Source organism: Gossypium arboreum, chromosome 7 (assembly GCF_025698485.1).
Source record: "Gossypium arboreum isolate Shixiya-1 chromosome 7, ASM2569848v2, whole genome shotgun sequence".
NCBI lineage: Eukaryota > Viridiplantae > Streptophyta > Magnoliopsida > Malvales > Malvaceae > Gossypium > Gossypium arboreum.
The window spans coordinates 71,738,580-71,761,526 of record NC_069076.1 but is presented as its reverse complement, the minus strand read 5'-3'; the positions used below and the strand labels follow the sequence as shown (position 1 = coordinate 71,761,526).

The window sequence follows — 22,947 nt, the reverse complement described above, 5'->3', positions numbered from 1 at the left end:
TCAGTAAATATCAACATCTGCAACTCTTTTTTTTTTCTTTTCTTATTCACAGCTTCCTTCATATAATATATATTTGTTGTCAATAATGCAAGATACATATTTTTGTAATTCTAGATATATGAAGTATTCGGTTTCTGAACTCTGACATTATAATATATATGCAAACAACATATAGGAATCATAGTATTACACTGTATTTTTTATAAACATTAAAGAGACAACATGAGGGGAATAGTCAAACATGTTGGAGGAACAAGAAAGAGTTTCAACGTTTTTCCTGCCATTGCTGAATAGCAGAACGAAGAGGAAAGTTGGGGATAAGATTGAGATTTGGAAGCCGGAGGTTTGTCATAGGGGAAGTATCATGGTCAGCCAGCCAATCCTGCAATGCAGTTGCCTCATAAGTATAACCGTCGGCTGCCACATGCGGATCACTCATAACTGCCTGTAATATCAATTGGAAAACTATGTTTTATTGGATTCAACTATATAATCCACTCAATGAAAGACCAAACGGAGCGAACCTAACCTGTAAAATGGGACAAAGGAAATAAGATGGCGGTTCGCTATCTTCGTTGGACTCTGGAGCATATGCTATTGAGGCTATGGAAGGTTTCATCGTTTCAAGTACCTTCAAAACATCTGAAGCAAGATCAGGTCGACGGCTTCGGTTTATGTCACAGCATCTTATAGCCAAGTGAGTCAACTGCGCAACTTGGTGTGGCCAGTTCCCAGCTGAAGAATCTAAGAAGGAACTCAGATTTCCGCCATTTAATAGCTCGCTTTGTGCACTCTCGGCTATACCCTGAGTTGATCTCCCACTAAGTAACTGTAATACTATGATGCCAAAAGGGTATAAGTCTAAACTGTGAGATACTCTTCTTGAATTACGAAAATCAGGATCAAGGTAAGGATTTGGATTGCTTGATTCTGTCATATTGCTCGAGTTTTCAACGAGAGAGAATGCACGGCAAGATCCAAAGTCACTAAGTTTGCAGCCAAAGTTGTCATCGAGGAGAATATTCCCCGGCTTTAAGTTGCCATGCACTAGTTTACCAGAATGTAGAAACATTAGTGTAGAACATAGCTGAGTAGCTATATGCATCCGAGATTGCCATGACAGTGGGGGCATGTCGTTCCTGCTGTTCAAATGATCTTCAAGACTTCCATTAGGAACATATTCATAGACTAAAGCCCTTTTCTCAGGGCAGGCTCCAATGAGATTTACTAGGTTCGGATGCCTCAATTTAATCAAATCATCAACCTGAAATAGAGGAGAGCATACTCTATTTCATTCTATTGCAGATCAGTAATATCTTTGATTCTAAAAATTCTACTCTCAACACTTGCATGTTAGCCTTCAAACTGAAAGACAACAATAAAATTTAAGATGCCTAATGAATATAAGATTTAGATTCCGTACCTCCTGTAGGAATTCATTTGAATCTTGAAAGCTATTTCGGCCGAGCACCTTTATAACCACTTCAGTGTGACGTAGGGCACATTTATAGTATACACTCCCTCGAGCTCCTTCTGCTATCTTATACAATTGGTCAAAGTCTTCAGTTGCTTCCTCAATCTCTGACAGAGAGAACTCTATGAAGGGTTGCTGCAAATGAGAGTTTGAGGTATCTTCGGATTGTTTTCTTAAAAGCTCTTCGTTTATTCTACGAGTATTTTCAAGCTCAACCAGCAGCTCATCCTTTTCTTTCTGGCATATCTCTAACTGATCCAAAGTTGCATCATGAATCTCTGATACAGACAACTGATCAAGGTTGAATTGGTCCATATGTGTGCTTGAGGTCTCTTCTGCTTGTTTTCTCAAAAGCTCTTCAATCACTTTATGACTATTTTCAAGCTCGATTTGCAACTCATCTCGTTCTTTCAGGGAAACCTGTAACTGCTCCACGGCTGACGATAATTCATCTTCCAATTGTTTCATCCTGCTCTCCAAGTTGGCAACTCGGCTTTCCAGTATAGAATTTTGTTCCCTAGAAACTGAAAGCTCTTCTTCTCTGAGCCTCTTAATATTTTCAAGGCTCTCATTCTGTTTCGCAAGTGCTGTCTCATTTTCTCTCTTGCATTCATTGTACAACCTTTCTAACATTTTTGCCTACAATTCAAGGGCAGGGATTAGTAACCATACTAAATCTGAATTAGCAACTTCATAAAACAGGGGAAAACAAAGCCTGAAATGCAGAAGACATTACTTGGCGCATAGCTCGGGTAGCATTCATTTCAGCTTTAACTCGCCTGTCGGACTCTTCGAATGCTTTCTGATTCGATGATTCAGCTTCCTTCAGTGCCTGTTCAAGTCGATCAAATAGTTGATCATTGCTACTTCCTTCCTGCCAACAAACCATGAACCATTCAAAGACATCAGCATACATCAGTTCAAATCTGAAAAACGCTTCATTCCTCAGCTTCCAGGTCAAGACTAAGCTATAAAGACGACGGAATGGCACTGGTGATAATCAACATATGACAATAGAGAACATGAATGTAGACGTTCTTGACATGTAGCTTTTATGGAAGATGAACTTCTACTGTACGATAGTGTTATGGTATATTGGGGCATTGATAAAGAATCACAAACCTCTCCAGAGTGAAGCACGTCATATAGCTCAATCTCACATTCACTCTCCTCTCTTTCCTCGGACACAGTCGAGCCAAAAATACCAGCAGCTTCAGTAGAACTTGTCAAATAACTAGAACCAGATGGACTTGGTGCATTTGATGATTGCGCAGTTTCAAACCTACAGTAAAGACCTCGATGTCATTACAATGGAAGCAATCGGAACTTGCAATCTCATTAGTGACAATCAGTGAGCTACCTTGTGTGGACAAGGTGGTCCCTGCAAATGAACCAAATTTGGCATGAAAATGGTGCATTTTCGTTCACATATTGTGCTTTCTCAGACATCAGCCACATTCCCCTGCAATAAAAAGGTGAAGTTCAGCTGAAGAGTGAAGAAAGAAAGTAAGATCATTCATTAAGGAAACTGAGAACAGTTTAATAACAAAATTAATTGTACTCTGAGAAGTGCTCATCAGCTGCTGCGCCCATCACTAGCTTCTTGATATTGTGCCGACGAATCAGTTCCACAATCCCCTTTGCAACATCATCCATCTGAATATGTAGCCTTATGGCACTGACCTGCACAATATTGAAGAACCGTTTCAGAAAAAAAGAAAAAGTACAACTCTCTGATTACAGAACCTATAAACCCATAAATAATGGAAGTAAATAAGTTTCCATTAAGCAAACACGGTCTTCTGCTGAGCTCAGTAGAGCCGTTAAATGAGCAGTCAGTAGAGGAAGAAGAAATAGTACCCCAGCTTGACTACAAAAAAGAAGGTATTCATCCAAGATCCGGTTCATCATGTCCTTTCCAACTTCCTCTAGACCTCTGATTTGTTGTTGATCAAAAATGATTTCAGCTAAATTCCCATCGACTCCGTACACTCCATAAGGGGAGGGAAGAAAAAAGAAGGAAAAAAAATCAGATTACATGCAGCTAAGAATCTCAAAGAACCATTAGAAATCAACAGTCCAAATTCATATACTACTAGAGAGACAGTTGACTTACTGGATGAGATCATTTTGGAAGGCTGATGAACATGAAGAATGCAAACTTTCCGAGGCTTAAGGTTATGTAAAACCCATAGCAAAGTGAGCTCACTTTCTTCAACTCCCCCTACTGCAACATATATGGTATCCTCACTACCCATGCTTCTTCTAATTACTAACTCAATCCACCTGCGATGAAGTTGCAGACATAGGTCAGTTAAAGCCAAAGCCAAAGCAATTTTGTTTCTATTTATCTGGTGTAAAAGTAGTAAACCAAGGAAACCTTCAAGGCAAGTTCCTAGTCAAGACGGGGTCAATGAAACTATTTCAAACAGGAAAAGATTCCCTGCGTTAAGACCTGTTGGGTCACTTGTCATTGCAAGCAATTAATCACCAATAGTTTTGTTAGTATTAATGTCAAAAAGGAAACGTTTGATTTCCAAACTCTTTTTTGGCTTTGATAACAAAAAAAGAACTTTTGGATTTTTATAAACCCATGGTTTCAATGGTGAATGCTGGGTTCCACAAGCCAACATCATTTCTTCTTTATTCACTGGATTGGATATAGGAAGCATATTATTCCTTTTTTCTGTCTTAATGCATGCATTTCCTTAATTTTTCTGTAAGTGAAATCACTTTCATATGTTAAAACCTAAAAATGGATTATATTTATATATTTCTTAATAGATGATTGATAATTTCAAATGTGTCTCATTAAACGTATTCCACCTCTTCATCTATGAAATAAGGCAGTTTTCAAACACCTAGTGAACAAAAAATGAAAAATTAAAGGGATAGAAATGAAATATATAAATTTCTTTTGAAAAAAATTAGAAAGATAAAAATTGAGTACATAGAAAGATATAAATTCTTTTTTCACATATGTACTTGGTAAGGAATATGAATTTTTTTTCATCCATTGATTGATGGAGTTTAAAAAAACGACAGAAAGAAAAAGAAAACATTTCAAATATACATAATTTTAAATTAATATATGCAAATATAATTTTCTCTTCTCTCATCATTTAAATATGGAAGAACTGATTTTTATGCATTATTTCGGAAATTAAATTTTTTACTTTTATTTTTTTCTACTAAGTATACTCAAAATCTATTTTCTTCTCGCTTTTCACTCTCTCCACCCGTCTTTCTATTTTCCATCCAACCAAATACACCATTAAACTCCTCGTGAACAAAGAAATTAAATAAACATTTGACCACGTCATGTCATATATATTTTTATTCTAGAACAAGATATGTGTTTAAATAGAGGTTTATGGATGAGGATTGGTAGGGTTCAAATTGATTTTATAAATAATATTAGTATATTTTATGTTTTTCAAGTTTAGTTCGAATCAAAATATGAATATAAAATTTTGTTCAAGCCCATACATATTTGTAAATGATTAATCTAATATATTTTGTCTACCTATATTATTTTTATTTTTAAAAGATATTTATAAAATTTAATTTAATATTTAATAATTTTATATATTTTTCATTTATTAAAATTTTAAATATAAGAAAATTAACACATTTTTATTATAATATTATATATTATTATAAACTTAACTTTCAGTTTTCTTTTCTTATAATATTATAACATTTTTAATTTAGTATTTAATTTTTACACCAAACAAACAAGAATGGAGGAGAAAGGATTATATGAAATGAAATATTATCCCCATCTAATAGCTTAATGTCACATCACCAATTTCATCTTGAATTTCAGGATTTCCATTTGGATTTGAATTTATTTTTAGGATGAAAATGCTAAAATTCAAGATGAAAATATTAATGTAGTATTTAAACTATTGAAAAAGAGTTACAGATGACATGACATCATTGTTTCATATCATCCTTTCTCTTCACGATTATATGCTTAGTGTGTATCATATTTACGTTTGCTTTTGATCACTAGGTTGTTGAAATTTGAACATTTAGAAATGGTATAGAAAGAATAATTTATATGGGAATTGTAACAATCTGTTTTTCAGTGGTGTCGAAAATAGTAGTTTTGGGCCACCAAATTTGACGAGTAAGTTCGTAAATATTATTATTTAATATTTACGAGTCAAACATGGTTTTAAAAAGGTTTTTGATTTGATAATTTATGTTATATAAATGATTTATTAAGTTCAAGTAGTAAAACCCTAAGGTCAAATGGTTTTAGAAAATGAGGTATCGGGACCTCATTTCTATAAATAGAGCCGTAAATATTTTTATAAATATTTACGGAGTTCCATTAAGGTGTTATTAAAGTTTTGTTGAAAAATTTTAACGTTTCGATAGTTAATTAATTAAAAAAGACTAAATTGTAAAAGATGTAAATTTGATCACAATTTGATTTGAGTGATTTATTGGTTTATTGAGTAAAGAAAAGAGAATTAAATGGTAATTAGACCATTTAACGGTTTTGGACAACTAAAAGCATGAAAATTTGATGATTATTAAATGGATAAAATGGTAATTTGATAATTAAATTAAATAAAATAAAACCAAAATGTTATATCATCATTTTCATGTCTTCTTCACGAATTGAAAGAAGAAAGAAACCATGGTTATACCTTCAAGCTTTGGCCATGCTTTGGATGTTGCATGTAAGTCCATTTTAGTCTCATTTTTAATAATTTTTATGTTTTTGAGATCGTTGCAACTAGGTCTACCTAACCCGTACCTTTGATTTTGAAACTGTCAAAGATTGTAAATGTTGCCATTGATTAATCTAGTGATTTTTTGCTGTTAAATGATGAATTTGAAATATTAGTTGGTATTTAAAAGTATTTTGTTAAGTGATTTTTGATGAATTTATCTATTAGGGACTAAATTGTTAAAATAATAAATATATAAGGATTTGTTGTGAAATTGTTGTATAAATAGGTTTTATTGGATGCAAAAATATTCGGCTAGGCTCAATTTTGGGTAAAAATGGTTAAATTGCATGTTGTAGGCTCGAGGATTAAATTGAATAAAAGTAAAACTTTAGGGGCAATTTTATAAAAATGTCAAAAATGAATAAATTGCATAAAATATTTTTTTATTGTCTAAATTAATAAATTGAATAAAATTATTAATTTAGATCAAGATCGGGTAAAAAATCGAAGAGAATGGAAAGTTACCAAAATACCCTTGTAATTTGACATTTCTGTAATTTTGCCAAGTAAGTTCATATGAATTGAATTTTATATAATTTTGAATAATTGAATGTTATTGTGTGATTCTATTATGATTGAATCAATATATATATATATATATATATGTTATTTTACAATTTATCAAGTAAAGAGACAATAGAAATTCAACGACATACGACGATTATCGAGCCCCGTTTGAACCTTAGGAATATAAAAAGATACAAATGACATATCATTAGGGTTACCATGTTTCAGGTGTTGGTCCTGAACGTCCTATCAGCGGCTGAGTTCAGGCATGTGTTGCTGATACTTGACAGCTTGTGTGAGCAAAGAGTAGTAGCTACGTTCGACCGACGACTTATGTGAAGCGAACCCATTTATGGCTCAAGAGAGAGCAACTATATAAATGAAAAGGAAAGAAATGGTTTTGACCATATGTTAGCACATAGTGTGTGAGATTCTCGCGTATTTGATATTATTCTAAGTGGTTCAATGGGCATACAAAGGGAAGGAACAGTGGCAATATCATGAAAGTATGGAAAGGTATGAGTTGTTGATGATTAAAGTATGTATAGTCATGTTCATGAAAAGTATGAATGCTTATATGCTATATTCATGAAAGTTAGTTTATCATGTGGTGATTTTTGCTAAGTTATGTGTTTAATCACTAACTTGTGACTATGGTTAATGCTATGTTTATGTCTTATGTGTTGTGCAAATGAAATGGTAAATGTTCAATATGAATTAAGATATGTATACATGAAACTCATTGAAATGGTTATACTTGGAAAACATGATATGTTATGAGATGGACAATAAATCCAATTGAATTATGCTCAAGTATAATGGTTATCCATGTTAAATTCATATGAATCATGTTTAAATGAACTAACATGTGTTGTTGATGTTCTTAGGGTTTTTCCAAGCTTGTGGACATGATTGATGTTTATGATTATACTTATACTATGCATATGAGATAGGTAAGAAAAGGAGTGATACCGTAAGTACATAATTGGGATGAATTATGATGTTATAAAAAAGTTTAATGAAATAAATGATGTATTCATATGCTAGTAAATTGCTTATGCATTGAATGAATCTATCCATGTCATGGATAAATACCTTGAATTGAGAATTAATAATGTTGTTTAGGCTTATGATAAGCATTTGGGAAAGGAAAGGAAAGCAAGTAAATAGAAAGATATATAATCTTATAAAAAGGTTGATGATTATATATTATGTCTAATGAAATCCTATCATGTTATGAATGGTCAATAAATATGCGACATTAATGAACTTACTCATTTATGAGTTGATGAATATGGTTTGATAAATCTTGAGACATTAGTATAGGTTTACTTTTAACCTATAAATTTCATTATTGAAATGTAATATTATGTTTATTGTTTATACGAGCTTACTAAGCATTCATTGCTTACGTAGTTATCTTTCTCTTCCTTTACAAATTATCGGAAGCTCAATCGGGTAGGAAGCTAGTCGGAGATCCATCACACTATCCATCGATTTTATCGATAGATTTTGATGCTTTGGTCATGGTTATAATGACATGTATAGGTAGACGTATGTCTAATGTTTTACTTAATGATATCAGCATGTAATGTTGCTTTGAATTTGTGAAACTTATGATATTTGATGCCTTGATGATTGGTGTGTTTTTGCCATTTTAATGTTTAAAGGTTGGTGTATATAAGATCAAATTGATACATGGTTTTATGGCCAAAGTGGTAAGAGTTGACATGTTTGCAAAATGATCATTTAGGACATGTTTGGATATGAAATTTAGTCAAGTCAGTTTGTTTGAATTATGAACATTTGGACGTAATTTGGTATGTATATATGTTGGTTATTAGAACCATTTGGAATTGGTTAGAATGGTGACATTTAAATGATTTTGATGCATGTGAGAAGTAGTCCCAATGGTAAGGTCATTTTGATATGTTTGATATAGAAACAAGTTAATCTAAAAATGGTTAAATATGCACATGTATAGGTGTTTTGTGCTTGATGATATAACCATTATGTTTGGCTTGTAATTATGGTATTTTGGACGATGCATTAGTTGTTATGTTGGCATACTATAAAATGTTGTTTTGAGTATGATATTGGTATGTGAACATTGTGGTAAATGTTGGCATAAAATTAATTATAAAAGTTAGTTGATTTGTGGTTAAACTTAGCAAATGTATAATCATGTTTGATTGTTGTGGTTGAGATGCCTTTTGGGCATATTGGTTGTATGATTAGATACTAAGATGATCTAGCTTGAATATGTATGTTTTAGGTACATTTTGAATGCTTGAATATAGGCAAATGACTTATAAGGGTGTTCTTGAATTGGGTGAAAGAAACGACTTGAATTTGGCCTATTTCTTGTCCACACGGCCACACGACACGGGTGTGTGTTCCTTGAAGGTTTTTAAAAGTTTCATTTTAAAAGTTACACGGCCTAGCACACGGGCGTGTGACTTAGCCGTGTGACCCAAGTCAGAGAGTTACACAGGCACAGATACGGGCTGGGACACGACCGTGTGTGCCTACTTCGAATGCCCACATGACCTGAGAACGGGTGTGTGTCTTAGTCGTGTGAGTCACACAGCCTAGCCACATGGACGCCTGACCCCTGTAGAGTGAATTTTTCTATCTTTTTCATGAAGTTCTAATTGTTTTTAATTTAGTCCCAAATCATTTCTAAAGTGTTTCTAGGGCATCGAGGGCTCGAAAAAGGAACGTTATGCATGTTCTAAGTAATGTGTTTTATAAATGTGTTTTATAAATGGTTGTAATCAAATGCTCTAAGTTAAAAGTTTCAGGTAATGCTCCGTAACCCTATTATAGCAACGGATACGGGTTATAGGTGTTACATTTAGTAGTATTAGAGCTACGGTTTAGTTGGTTCTTGAATTGAACGTAGCATGTATGAACTTTAGAAATACATGCAGTTATATAACCTATGATCATTTGATATCTCCTGACGCTGATAAGATTTGTTTTATTTTTTAGACAGAGATGTTTCAACCGAGCTAATTCCGATAATGCTAGAAGCGATATTCATATGTATAAGTAAAAAGTTACTTATGATGAGTCAGAACTCATAACGGTATGAATAAATGTTTATGATGATTATGTTAATGATGAATATTATATTAAGTGTATACATATGATAGTCAAATTTAGAGGCTTTACGATCTCCACCCCCTCACCCTCAAGGTTTTATACAACAAAATTCACAAGATTTATGTTGATTAAGCCCACAAGTATGAAATTGAAGAGTTTAGTATCTGAATGAATAATAATATAGTCAGAGCCGAGAATGGGTTAGCAAGTAAAGAGAGTTCTAGAAGAGATATTAGATTTCTTTTCTGAAGATCATTCGGGATACGCAACATTACTATTAAAGAAGAGGTTATTCACGGCAATTGACTTATTCAGGTACAGTATCTAAAGAACGGGTTAATCGAGATTCCTTGTGAATTGATTTCTTTAGTGAAATGGGATAATGTGGAGTTATCAATGATTTTAGTAGTCAATGGGATAGTGTTTGAACTGCAAAGATATCTAAATGCAACGGTTATAGTCGAGTAGCTTACAACGATCTCTTCTGGGTATTCTATGTGTTCATTTATTCTCAGAGCTATATGTTATTGTTCATTTTCAGAGGTGATTCTTATTATAAAAGAATGCTAGCTAACCATAATGTTAGACGGAAGTATTGCTAGTTTGGTTGATTTATGATTTGTATTACTCTATCTTTCTTTGGCATTCTATTCTATTATATTCAGTAGAAGATTCAAAGATAAGACTCATATGATGCTATTTTTCTACTTCTACTAATTGTTTCTCTGCTTTATATATATATATGCAACTTATGTTGTCTTTATCAAAACTGGTTTCAATACGCATGAGCAATATTCTTCTTCTAGATTTCCTTTGGGGTATCATTGATCTCTTTATCATCCAATACGGGTTGTATTCTCGGAAATTTAGTATAACTTCACATCTTGGGTTTCATTATCTTGATTTTCTTATAATTCTTATTGTTTAATCTATCAAACATGGTTCATTTGTAAAGGATATTCATTGGCCAGGGATAATTACATCTATTATGGTTATAATTCTTGGTTCGATCATAGGAGCATGGTGATATAGATCTCAAATTATAGAAGTTGTATTACTGCACTGGTTGTTATTAGGACTACCTTTGGTTTTTCCATTCTATTTTCAAGTGCACTATTGATAGTCGGGGTATTGTTCTATTTATATGGTTGTAACATCAGTCTTATTGAAGTACTATAGTTTTAGTTCATCTGATGGTAGCGGCTTCGGTCTGAATTAAAGTTTCGACATTAATAATTGAAATAGTTCTATTATATTTATCCCATTTATAGTTTTCATGAAGGGGTTAGGTAACGAAAAAGTATTGACGGTGGAAGATCGAGCTCAACCTTGCATATTGATTTTTTTTAATTAGGCAATTTCGATTTAGGTCAACAAGTTAAAATGGGATGTTATGTTTTGTTTGAGCTAAGGTAGTTTGTAAAGATCTTTAATTAGTATTCTGAGGAAATTATGATAGATTGTATGTTTGGATTGTCTTGACAACAAGAAGAAGGAATTATTCTGAAAAGTTATTATCTGACAGATAAAAATTGACTCAGTTGTTTTAATCAGAATGGGTTATTCATTTGAAAAGTTAATTGTGTTATATGCATTTGAGTTTATCCTCAGGTACGGGAATAAATTTTATACATTCACAGGTAAAATGACGGACAATCAGGATAAGGAATTCATATTTTAGATGACATGATACATAAATATATATATTAGATCAACTAAAAACCACTAAATGGTAGCAAAAGGAACTTGGAACATCACGAAATCAGACCATCAGCAGTAGCAAAATGAATCCAGAAACCCTAACAGAAGCCCTTCTTGAAAAAGCCCCCCACACGGTAAAAAGAAACCAAACTAATCAAGATCCTTCAACTCATCCCCAATAACCCTACACCCCCAAGGAATGGCAATCATATTCCACAGCCAACCGCGCAAAGTCAGACACCCTCCCATGCAGAAATAGTGAACCCTCTCATCAAAGTCCCTCTTGAGCCAACAGATGGGCAACTAAGTTTCCCTCACGGAACACATGTACAAAAGAGCAATGTCGGAAGAGCCCTGCCTTTGTCTTAATATCTCATATGTACGCTCCAATGGCCGAGTTATCAAGTAGGGGAGAAATTATCTCACAGATCACAGTCAGTGAATCTCCTTCAAGGATCACCTCCGTAAAACCCAAATCCAAGCCTAGGGCGACAGCTTGGAGACACGCAATGGTCTTTGCAAAAAATAGGGAAGGTATGTGCATATAGGTTTTAGATTTCTCACCAAGTAGCAGTCCTTGGTTGTCCTTAATGACTAATCCCATGTAGGATGTTCACGAAAGAACATTGTAGGAGTGTCTATAACAACCCGTTTTTAGTGAAGCCAGAGACCACAAATTTTATGTGAAAATATTTATTTTATTATTATTTTAGTGTCTACAACATGTTAATAGATTCATATGAAAATTTCGTTAAGAAATTTTAACGTTTGCATGCTTAATTCGATAAAAAAGGACTAAACCGCAAAAGGTACTAAACTTGAGTTCTATAGGCTAAATGTATTAAATAGCTATAGAATTAATGTGTAAGAGTCCTTATGTGGTAATTAAGCCATTTTAATTGCGGGTGGACATTTATGTGCATAATTAAGTGAATTTTAATGATAAATAACAAAGGTTAAAAGTGTAATTTAATAAATAAAGTGAATTAAAATAAACAAAAGCAAATGTTCATCTTCCTATTCTCATCCCCATCGATTTTTGCAACCTAAAACGCCATGGGAATAGCTTGAAACATTCGGCCATATTTCTTCCTTGCATGTAAGTGATTTTTTATTCGGTTTTTAATGATTTCTATGTTTTTGGAATCGTTGTAGCTTAATCTAGCTAGCCTAGGGACTAATTTGCAAAACTGTTAAAAGTCTAGAGTTTTACCATTGATGAATGTGTATGTGTTTTGATGTTTGATGGTAGAAAATAAATGGTTGTTGTTAGATAAACAGGTTTTATAAACTGATTTTGGTTGAAAATGTTAAATAGGGATTAAATTAATAAAATATGAAAATTATGTGGTGAAATATGTGAATTAATGGAATGTGTGGGCTGCTATAAGCTTGTACGAAATTCGGCTAGCATGGGTGTGGATTAAATTTCATGAATTTGCATTTTTATGAGCTAAGGACTAAATTGTAAAGAAGTTAAAATATTAGGGGTAAAAGTGGAAATTTATAGAATATTTATTTTGGGCTGAATTGAATAGAATGAATACTAAATGGTTTGAATTTGATTATTTAGATCAAGTTAAGCTTTGTATGGATCTAGATCGAGGGAAAGATAAAGGATTGGACTAGTCGATCTTATTTCGTTGTTTTTGTGATTGAAGTAAGTTCGTATCTTTAATAAGCATTAAATTATATGTGTTTGAATGCTGAATTGATATAATTGTGATGATAAGACCCCACGAAAATTCTTGACAAGTTATTGGAAATATATGAATCCCGTTAGAACCTTAGGAATAGATAGGATACAAATGACATTTCATTAGGGGTTACCGTGTTTTGGGTGCTGGTCCTGTACGTTCTACCGGTTGCTGAGTTTTCTAGCGTGTGTTGTGATTACTCACCAGCTTGTGTGAGCATCATTGTGTAGTTACATTTTGATCGTCAGCTTGTGTGAGCAGACCTAGTGATAGCTCGAGAGTGAGCATCTATATGAGATATGAGATATGATATAGAGATGGTTTCGACCATGTATTGGCACTTAGTCTGTGAGATACCTAAGTATCTGATATTATTCCAAATGGTTCAATAGGCATAGTGATGTTATAGAAGTAGGTGAATTAAATATGAACCAGTATAGGAATGCATGTGAATCATATGAGAATTGAATCTATAAGATTTGTGATTTCATATCTAACCTTGTGAATGAATATGTGATAGGTTTGTGGATCAAAATGAGTTATATTATGATATGTTTGATTACTTAAATTTTGTTTATATGGTAAGTTGAGTTTTATGCTATACGAACTTACTAAGCTTAATAGCTTACTCTGTTTACTTTTCCATGTTTTATAGTGATTTCAAAGCTTGCTCGGATTGGAAGTTGTCGGAGATCTCATCACATTATCCAGCAGTTGTTTTGGTACTTTTGGACTTATTTTGGTAATATGGAACGTAAAGGTCATTTGGTTAATTAAAGCATATATGTTTTGGTTATGTAATTAGTTATTTAATATGGCTTGATTTAGTTTATGTTGGTATGTATACATGTGTGTTTAGCCATGTGACTTGGATTATCTTGATTAATTGATTATATAAATATGTATAAATGATCTTTTGGCATGTGATATATAGTTGCTTGGTGAATGCCTTAATTTGTATTTGGTATTTTGAGTACCAAATGATTGAATTTGAGATGTGGTATGCATGCTGAATTAGGCACAAAGTCTATTAAGTGAGTTTGACCATTTAGGTATACTTTGGAGGCATATTTGGTATGTTGTAAAGTGATCTTTGATATGTGTTAATGTGTATGTATTGTTGTGTTGATAGTACATGATATAGGCTTGATATTGGTTAGTTTTAAGTGCCCATTTAGGCCTTGGTTGTATGTGCATTGTTGAACCTAGGTTGACATCACTTTGGGTGAGAAATGTAATAGCCCGATTTAGGGTCTAGTCGGAACAGTGGTCTCGGGACCACAAATCCAAAATTGGGTAAATAATTTTTATTATTATTATGAGGTTATAGTATAATTACATTAGCGCATGAAAAATTTGATGAGTAGATTTTAATGTTGTGGGCCCGATTGTGAAAAATGACTAAATCACATAAAAGGCAAAAGTTGCATTTTAGTACTCAAATGTGTCAAATAGCTAGAGAATTAAAATTGGGGGTCTTTAAAGGGCAATTAGACCCTATTATGATAGCTTGGCCGGCCATGGTAGAGAGAAATGTTGAAAAGTCAACATTAGATATGTTGATGACATAAGGTATACTAAAATAATGCCTAAGCCTAGCTATCATCTTTTTCTTTCATTTTCTTTTCACTTCCACTGATTTTTCCAGCCATTGTAAGGGTTTTAAGCTTTAAAAAAAATTTCAGCAACTCTAAGTCCTCACAAGTAAGTGATTTTCTCCTCCTTTGTTGATGATTTTTGCATTTTTAAAACCCTTGAAACATGAGCTTTCAAATAAGGGGACTATATTGCAAAATGATGGAAAGTTTAGGATTTTACCATGAGAGCATTTAGAGTGTTTTGTAAAATTTTATGGAAGAATATGAGTCCTAGTTATGTTATAAACAACTTTTGTGAAGGAGTTTTCATGGAAAACACCTAAAAGGGCTTTTATGCATAAGTTGTAGAATAGTTGATAAATATGTGAAATTGTGAGAATTTGAAGTTGATATAAGAGTAAAAAGGGTTCGGCTAGGCTTGAGATACAAAGAAATTTGATAAAAATTGACTTCCGATCATAGGGGCAAAATGGTCATTTTGCCATGGTCTAGGGGCAAAATGGTCATTTTACCTAAGATGTGAATTTATGGTTGCCTAATTGTAATTAGTGACTAAATGAGTGCATTTTGCTATTATAGATCAAGATTTACCGAATCCGAACCTAGACTGGGGGAAAGCCAAGCAAATCGACTAAACCGACTAGTCGAGTACATTTTGCAAACCGAGGTAAGTTGTATGTAAATAATACAACTACATTGTTAATGCATGTATTTGAATTGTCATTGAATTGATATCGTGTGAATTGCTAGATTGTGAACTGAGAATGCATATTAATAATTGAGATAGAAGAAAAATCCCGTTGAAACCTTAGGAAACCAACCGAATATTCATGCCATAACATTCAGGTTATTTGTGTGCCAGTGTAAGACATGTCCGAGATATGCATTGGCCACATTATGAGAGCCAGTATAAGACCATGTCTGGGACATGGCATCGGCATTGAGACGAGTGCTAGTGTAAGACATGTCTGGGACATGCATCGGCCACATTATGAGAGCCAGTGTAAGACATGTCTAGGACATGCATTGGCTAAGAGTTGTGCTAGTATAAGACCATGTCTGGGACATGGCATCGACCTCGATGGTGATAGCCAGTGTAAGACCATGTCTGGGACATGACATGGCAACTTATCCCATGTTTGAGGTTTGTAGAATATCCGGTAATATTCTGAAAGGTTCAACTTTAAAAAGTTATGAAAGTGAGTTAGTAAGGAAAGTATAATAATGTTGTGAGTGGTACAGGTACCTATTTGGTATGCATGAGTCATGAGCTTAAAATAGAAAATGTGACTTAAGTAGATGGTAATGAGTAAGTCAAACTTATGCCTACCTTTGTTCTATGAGTATGATGACTAGAGGTGAAATTGTTGTTGTATAATTATTTATATGCAACTTACTAAGCTTTTATCCTTACTCTCTCTTTCTTTTCATCTTCTTACAGTGCCGCCTAATTAGCTTGAGAATTACCGGAAGTCAGAGATATCAATCACACTATCAGTTGTAAAACTCGGTATAGTTGGATTTATATTTTTGATTATGACATGTATAGGGCTAGACCTTATTATTTTGTGTATTTGAGAATTGGCCAATTGTGTTGGTCTAGAATAGATTTCAGTCTCTACATTAAGCCTTGGATGAGGAATTTCATTTTGAGTCTATAAAAGATACATCTTCATGGTTGAATGAATGTCTATTATGCTTGTTTTGGTATTGGTTGGTATTGACATGAAAATAGGTACATTAGGGTGGCAATGAGGCTTGGTAGATAGCCTCATATTGTCCACACGGGTAGACACACGGGCGTGTGTCTAGGCCTTATGTGATACACGGTCAGCCCCACGGGTGTGTGAGAAGGCCGTGTGTCCTCTGCACCTAGAAATCTCAAGTCAAATGCATGGTAATTGTCACACGGGTAGAGACACGGTCGTGTGGAGGGCACAGCCTAGTACACGAGCGTGTATCATGGTCGTGTTATGCTGACGTTAGAAACAGAATACCCAGGTTTTTGTACACAGGCTATGCCACGGGCGTGTCGTGGCCGTGTGAAAGGACACGGGCGTGTGTCCAGGCTGTGTAAAGTCTACACTTGTGTATGAAATTATGGAAATTAAAATGGCCACACGGGTGCAAGACGTGGGCATGTCCCTAGTACACGGGCGTGTGCCCTATACCCACACGGGCGTGTGGAGCCTTGAAGCATGAAATTTTCTAAGTTTTTTTTGAGCCCTCGGTTTGGTCCTGAACCACCTCAATTGTATGTTTTGGGCCTCGTAAGCTGAAATAAGGGACAGATTGCATATAAAATGAAAAGTCTTAAATTGATCAAAATTTTATGGCCCGATTTCCTAAAATTGGTTAAGTTTAAGTCTGGTAGCACCTCAAACCCTATCCTGACGTTGGATACGGACGATGGGTGTTACATTTAGTGGTATCAGAGCTATATTTTAGTCAGTTCTAGGACTAACCTAGCTAGAGCACGAGTCTAGTTATACATGCCATAAAAATATGTTGATAGTGTGAAGATTCCTGACGATTATAAATTATGTTTTTTCTTATATAGTAAATAGATCCTGATAGAACCACGGGGGATGATGTGGAAAGTAACGCGCCGGCTCCTGCCGAGGGGACCGCGCCAGTAGAGAGCGAGCCCGTGAGTATGGGCCAAGGTGGAGGGGCTAGCGAAGCCTACCTCCAAATGATGGATGCTTGGTATTCGGAGTTTGTACGTGCGAACCCAAACAGTCCACCTCCCCCACCTCCTCCGATTCCTCAGTATGCGAGCCCGTGAGTATGGGCTAAGGCGGAGGGGTTAGCGATACCTCCAAATGATGGATGCTTGGTATTCGGAGTTTGTACGTGCGAACCCAAACAGTCCAACTCCCCCACCTCCTCCGATTCCTCAGTATGCCCCGGTAGCTCCGCAAGGTGTGGACATGTTTAAAAGAGAGAAGCCTTCGGTAGACAAGATCCAGGAATAAGGGGTCGAGGAATTCCGGGCTAACTTAGATGATGACCTGGAGAAGGCAGAGTTTTGGCTAGAAAATACCATAAGGGTGTTTGATGAATTATCATGCACACCTGAGGAATGTGTAAAGTATGCAACGTCACTCCTACGAGATTCAACCTATCAGTGGTGGAACACTCTTGAGTCTGTGGTACCGAGAGAAAGAGTAACTTGGGAATTTTTCCAAGAAGAATTCAGAAAGAAGTTCATTAGCCAGAGGTTCATGGACCAGTAAAGGAAGGAATTTTTAGAGTTGAAACAGGGTAATAAGACTGTGATAGAGTATGAGCGTGAGTTTATGAAACTCAGCAAGTATGCGCAGGAATACGTATCCACTGAAGCTATCATGTATAAGAGGTTCGAGGATGGCCTCAATGAGGATATCCGAGTGTTTGTGGGCATCTTAGAAATAAGAGAATTTGTGGTACTCGTCGAGAGAGCGTGCAAGGTAGAGGAGCTGGTAAAAGAGAAGAGGAAAGTGACCATTGAGTCGCGAGATTTGAAGAAAAGACAGATGGGGAAAGCACATCAGTCCTCATCTAAGAGACCAGAAGAATTTACTACTCGATTGAATGTTTCAGTGGGGTATTCGAGAAGAAACAATAATCAACAGAATATGGCATCTAAAGCCCAAGCTACTTCGATCGCTAGTGTCGGTAGTGCTTGGCCAAATCGGTAGGAGTGTACGCAATGTGGGAGACGTCACTTAGGTGAATGCTGAGTAAACAAGAGGGGCTGTTTCAAGTGTGGGTCACTTGACCACTTTATTCGTAATTGTCCTGAGATGGATGAGAGAGGAAGAAAATTTGATATGAAAGCAAGTAGTGCTCCCTTAACGAGTAGGCCATAAAAGAACCCTGGGAGTGAGACTAGTAGTAGAGGCACGCCAAGAGATGCCACGGCAAGGTCTGAAGGCAGAGCACCAGTGAGGACTTATGCTATACGTGCTCGGGAAGAGGTAGAGTCTCCTAACGTGATCACGGGTACCTTTTCTATCTATGATATAATTGTTGTTGCTTTAATTGACCCGGGATCTACCAACTCTTACATTTGTATGGAATTAATACCTCGTATGAATATGTTAGTAGAGTCCACTAAGTTTGTAATAAAAGTGTCCAACCCGTTAGGCAAGCATGTGTTAGTAGACTAAGTATGTAGAAATTGTCCTTTGACGATTAGAGGCTATTGTTTTTCGGCCAACTTGATGTTGTTTCTGTTTAATGAATTTGATGTAATTCATGGATGGATTGGATAACCTCTCATGGTTTTGTAGTAGACTGTGGAAGACAAGTAATTGAGTTAAGATGTGAAAATAGGGATGTTCTTCGAGTTGGACCAGATGAGTCAGAAAACCTGCCTATGGTAATTTCGTCATTGACCGCTGAGAAATATTTGAAAAAGAAGTATAAGGCTTATTTAGCTTTTGTGCTGAATACTCAAGAGTCAGAGTTAAGGATTGAATCAGTGTCGGTAGTTTGCGAGTTCACGGATGTGTTTCCAGATGAGTTACCTGGATTACCTCCAGTGAGAGAGGTCGAGTTTGAAATTGAATTGATTCCTGGTACGACACCTGTCTCAACCACTAGGTATAGGATAGCTCTAATGAAGCTGAAAGAGTTGAAAGTACAGTTGTAAGATTTGATAGACAAGGGCTTTGCAAGACCAAGTTATTCTTTGTGGGGTGCTCCGGTACTCTTTGTGAAGAAGAAAGATGGGTCGATGAGATTATGCATCGACTATAGGTAACTCAACAAAGTAACAGTGAAGAACGAATACCCTTTACCAAGGATCGATGATTTGTTTGATCAGTTGAAGGGAGCTACCATGTTTTCTAAGATCGATCTGAGGTCTAGTTATTATTAGTTAAGGGTTAAAGAGCGAGATGTGCCGAAGACTGTGTTTCGGACAAGATATGGGCATTATGAGTTTCATTTGGTTTGACTAATGCCCCGGCGGTATTGATGGATTTGATGAATCGCATATTCAGATCGAATCTGGATAAGTTTGTTGTCACATTTACCGATGGCGTACTGATCTATTTGTGTGATGAAAGAGAGCACACAGAGCATCTAGGGTTGTGTTGCAAACCTTGAGAGACAAATGATTATACGCCAAGTTTAGCAAGAGTGAATGTTGGCTTAAAGAGGTCGGGTTTCTAAGACATATTGTGTCGGGTGACGGAATCCAGGTTGACCTAAATAAGATCTCCGCTATTATGGAATGGAAACCACCGAGGAATGTAACTGAGATTCGAAGCTTTTTGGGTTTAGCCGGATACTACAGACAGTTTGTAAATGGATTTTCTATGATAGCTACTCTGATGAGTAGGCTACTGCAAAAAGATGTCAAGTTTGAATGGACAGAAAAGTGTTAGCAAAGTTTTGAGAGATTAAAGGCTTTGTTAACGGAAGCCCCAGTGTTAGTGCAACCAGAGTCAGGCAAGGAGTTTGTGATTTATAGTGACGCCTCCTTAAATGGTTTGGGGTGTGTGCTCACACAAGAAGGTAAGGTTATAGCCTATGCCTTGAGACAGTTAAAACCACACGAGAGAAATTATCCAACCCGTGATTTGGAACTAGCAGCTGTAGTGTTCGTGCTGAAGATTTGGAGACACCATTTGTATGGAGAGAAATGTTGGGTATTCACCGGCCATAAGAGCTTAAAGTACTTAATGACCAAAAATGAGTTGAATTTGAGGCAACGCCGATGGTTAGAACTGTTAAAGAACTATGAATTGATTATCGACTACCATCTGGGAAAGGCGAATACAGTCGCTGACGCCTTGAGCTAGAAGTCGTTGTTTGCCTTGAGAGCCTTGAACACTCAGTTGACTGTATCTAACGATGGTTTGATCCTAGTAGAGTTGAGAGCCAAACTGGATTTTCTTCAAGAAATCCGAGAAGCTCAGACAGGTGATGAGAAATTGCAAGCTAAGAAAATTCAGTGTAAGTCAGACATTGAATCAGAGTTTCACATTAATACCGATGGATGTTTAATGTTCAGAGATAGAGTTTGTGTACCCAAGGACAATGAACTTATTCAAAAGATCCTGAGTGTGGCACATGGTGGTTGTTTATCCGTCACCCAGGTAGTGCAAAAATGTACAACGACCTTAAGAAAATGTATTGGTGGCCAGGTATAAAAAGTGACATTTCAGAGTTTGTTTCCAAGTGCTTAGTGTGTTAGCAAGTAAAGGCTGAACATCAAATACCTTTGGGTTTACTTCAGCTTATTATGGTCCTCGAGTGGAAATGGGATCGTATCACTATGGACTTTGTGACCAGTTTGCCTGTAACCCCAAAAAAGAAAAATGCAGTATGGGTTATTGTCGACAGACTAACTAAGTCGGCACATTTCGTACCAGTGCATACCTATTACTCCCTCGAGAAATTAGCTGAATTATATATTTTCGAGATTGTGAGGCTTCATGGAGTGCCATTGTCGATTGTGTCAGATAGAGATCCGAGGTTTACCTCAAGGTTTTGGAAAAAGTTACAAGAGACTTTGGGAACCAAGTGGAGTTTCAGCACGACATTTTATCCGCAAACTGATGGACAGTCGGAAAGAGTGATACAGATTTTAGAGGACATGTTGAGATGTTGTGTTCTCGAATTTCAAGGAAGTTGGGAAAAATACTTGCCATTGGTCAAATTCGCCTACAACAATAGCTATCAGTCGAGTCTGAAAATGGCACCTTATGAGGCCTTGTACGGGCGAAAATGTTGAACGCCCTTATACTGGACTGAGTTGAGAGAGAATCAGATTCACGGGGTCGATTTGGTCAAAGAGGCTGAGGAGAAAGTTAAAGTGATTCGTGATTGCCTGAAAGCCGCCTCAGACAGACAAAAATCTTACGCGAATTTGAGACAAAAAGAAATTAAGTTTGAGGTCGGTGATAAAGTATTTTTAAAAGTTTCTTTGTGGAGAAAAGTCCTCAGGTTTGGAAAAAGGGGCAAGTTGAGTCCTCGTTTCATAGGACCTTGTGAGGTTATCGAGAGAGTAGGACCTATTGCCTTCCGTTTAGTTTTTCCACTGGAGTTAGAAAAGATTCACGATATGTTTCATGTTTCCATGTTACATCGATACAGATCAGACCCTTCACATGTAATTGCGCCAATTGAAGTTGAGATTCTTCTAGATATGACTTATGGCGAGGAGCTGATCAAGATTTTGGCTCGAGAGGTCAAACAGTTGAGAAATAAGAATATACCACTTGTGAAGGTTTTGTGGAATAGACATGGGGTCAAGGAATCCACATGGGAACTCGAGGAGTCTTTGAGAGAGCAGCACCCGAATTTATTCGCCGGTAAGATTTTCAAGGACGAAAATCCCTAAAGGGGGGAGAAATGTAATAGCCTAATTTAAGGCCTAGTTAGAGCGGTGGTCTCAGGACCACAAATATGAAATTGGGTAAATAGTTATTATTATTATTATTATTATTATTATTATTATGAGGTTATAGTATAATTACATTAGCGCATGAAAAATTTGATGAGTAGATTTTAATGTTGTGGGCCCGATTACGAAAAAGGACAAATTGCATAAAAGGAAAAAGTTGCATTTTAGTACCCAAATGTGTCAAATAGCTAGAGAATTAAAATTGGGGGTCTTTAAAGGGAAATTAGACCCTATTATGATAGCTTGGTCGGCCATGGTAGAGAGAAATGTTGAAAAGTCAACATTAGGTATGTTGATGACATAAGGTGTACTAAAATAATGCCTAAGCCTAGGCATCATGTTTTTCTTTCATTTTCTTTTCACTTCCACCAATTTTTCTAGCCATTGTAAGGGTTTTGAGCTTTAAAATAAAATTTCAACAAATCTAGGTCCTCACAAGTAAGTGATTTTCTCATCCTTTGTTGATGATTTTTGCATTTTTAGAAACACGAGCTTTCAAATGAGGGGACCATATTGCAAAATGATGGAAAGTTTAGGGTTTTACCATGAGAGCATTTAGAGTGTTTTCTGAAATTTTATGGAAGAATATGAGTCCTAGTTATGTTATAAACAACTTTTGTGAAGGAGTTTTCATGGAAAACACCTAAAGGGGCTTTTATGCATAAGTTGTAAAATAGTTGATAAATATGTGAAATTGTGAGAATTTGAA

The 22,947-nt window shown here is 35.7% G+C and overlaps 1 protein-coding gene across 1 annotated transcript; it reads right to left on the bottom strand.

Moving 5' to 3' along the window:
* Positions 1-131: 131 nt before the first annotated feature.
* On the bottom strand, positions 132-3,888 carry LOC108453594 (U-box domain-containing protein 33-like). Its single transcript, XM_017751792.2, has 9 exons — positions 3,591-3,888; positions 3,335-3,465; positions 3,036-3,157; positions 2,835-2,936; positions 2,597-2,756; positions 2,211-2,348; positions 1,424-2,113; positions 530-1,264; positions 132-445 (listed from the first exon to the last, which is right to left on the bottom strand). Exons 1-9 carry the CDS (start codon positions 3,730-3,732, stop codon positions 266-268), a joined length of 2,400 nt encoding a protein of 799 aa, XP_017607281.1. The 5' UTR covers positions 3,733-3,888; the 3' UTR covers positions 132-265.
* Between the last annotated feature and the right edge of the window lie 19,059 nt (positions 3,889-22,947).

Bases quoted from the DNA above. Each gene is read 5' to 3' on its own strand.
- LOC108453594 (XM_017751792.2), bottom strand. From the start codon at position 3,732: ATGGGTAGTGAGGATACCATATATGTTGCAGTAGGGGGAGTTGAAGAA. The intron at 3,466-3,590 runs GTAAGTCAACTG...CCCCTTATGGAG, and splicing joins TTCCAAAATGATCTCATCCA to TGTACGGAGTCGATGGGAAT. The intron at 3,158-3,334 runs GTACTATTTCTT...AATATTGTGCAG, and splicing joins TTTTTTGTAGTCAAGCTGGG to GTCAGTGCCATAAGGCTACA.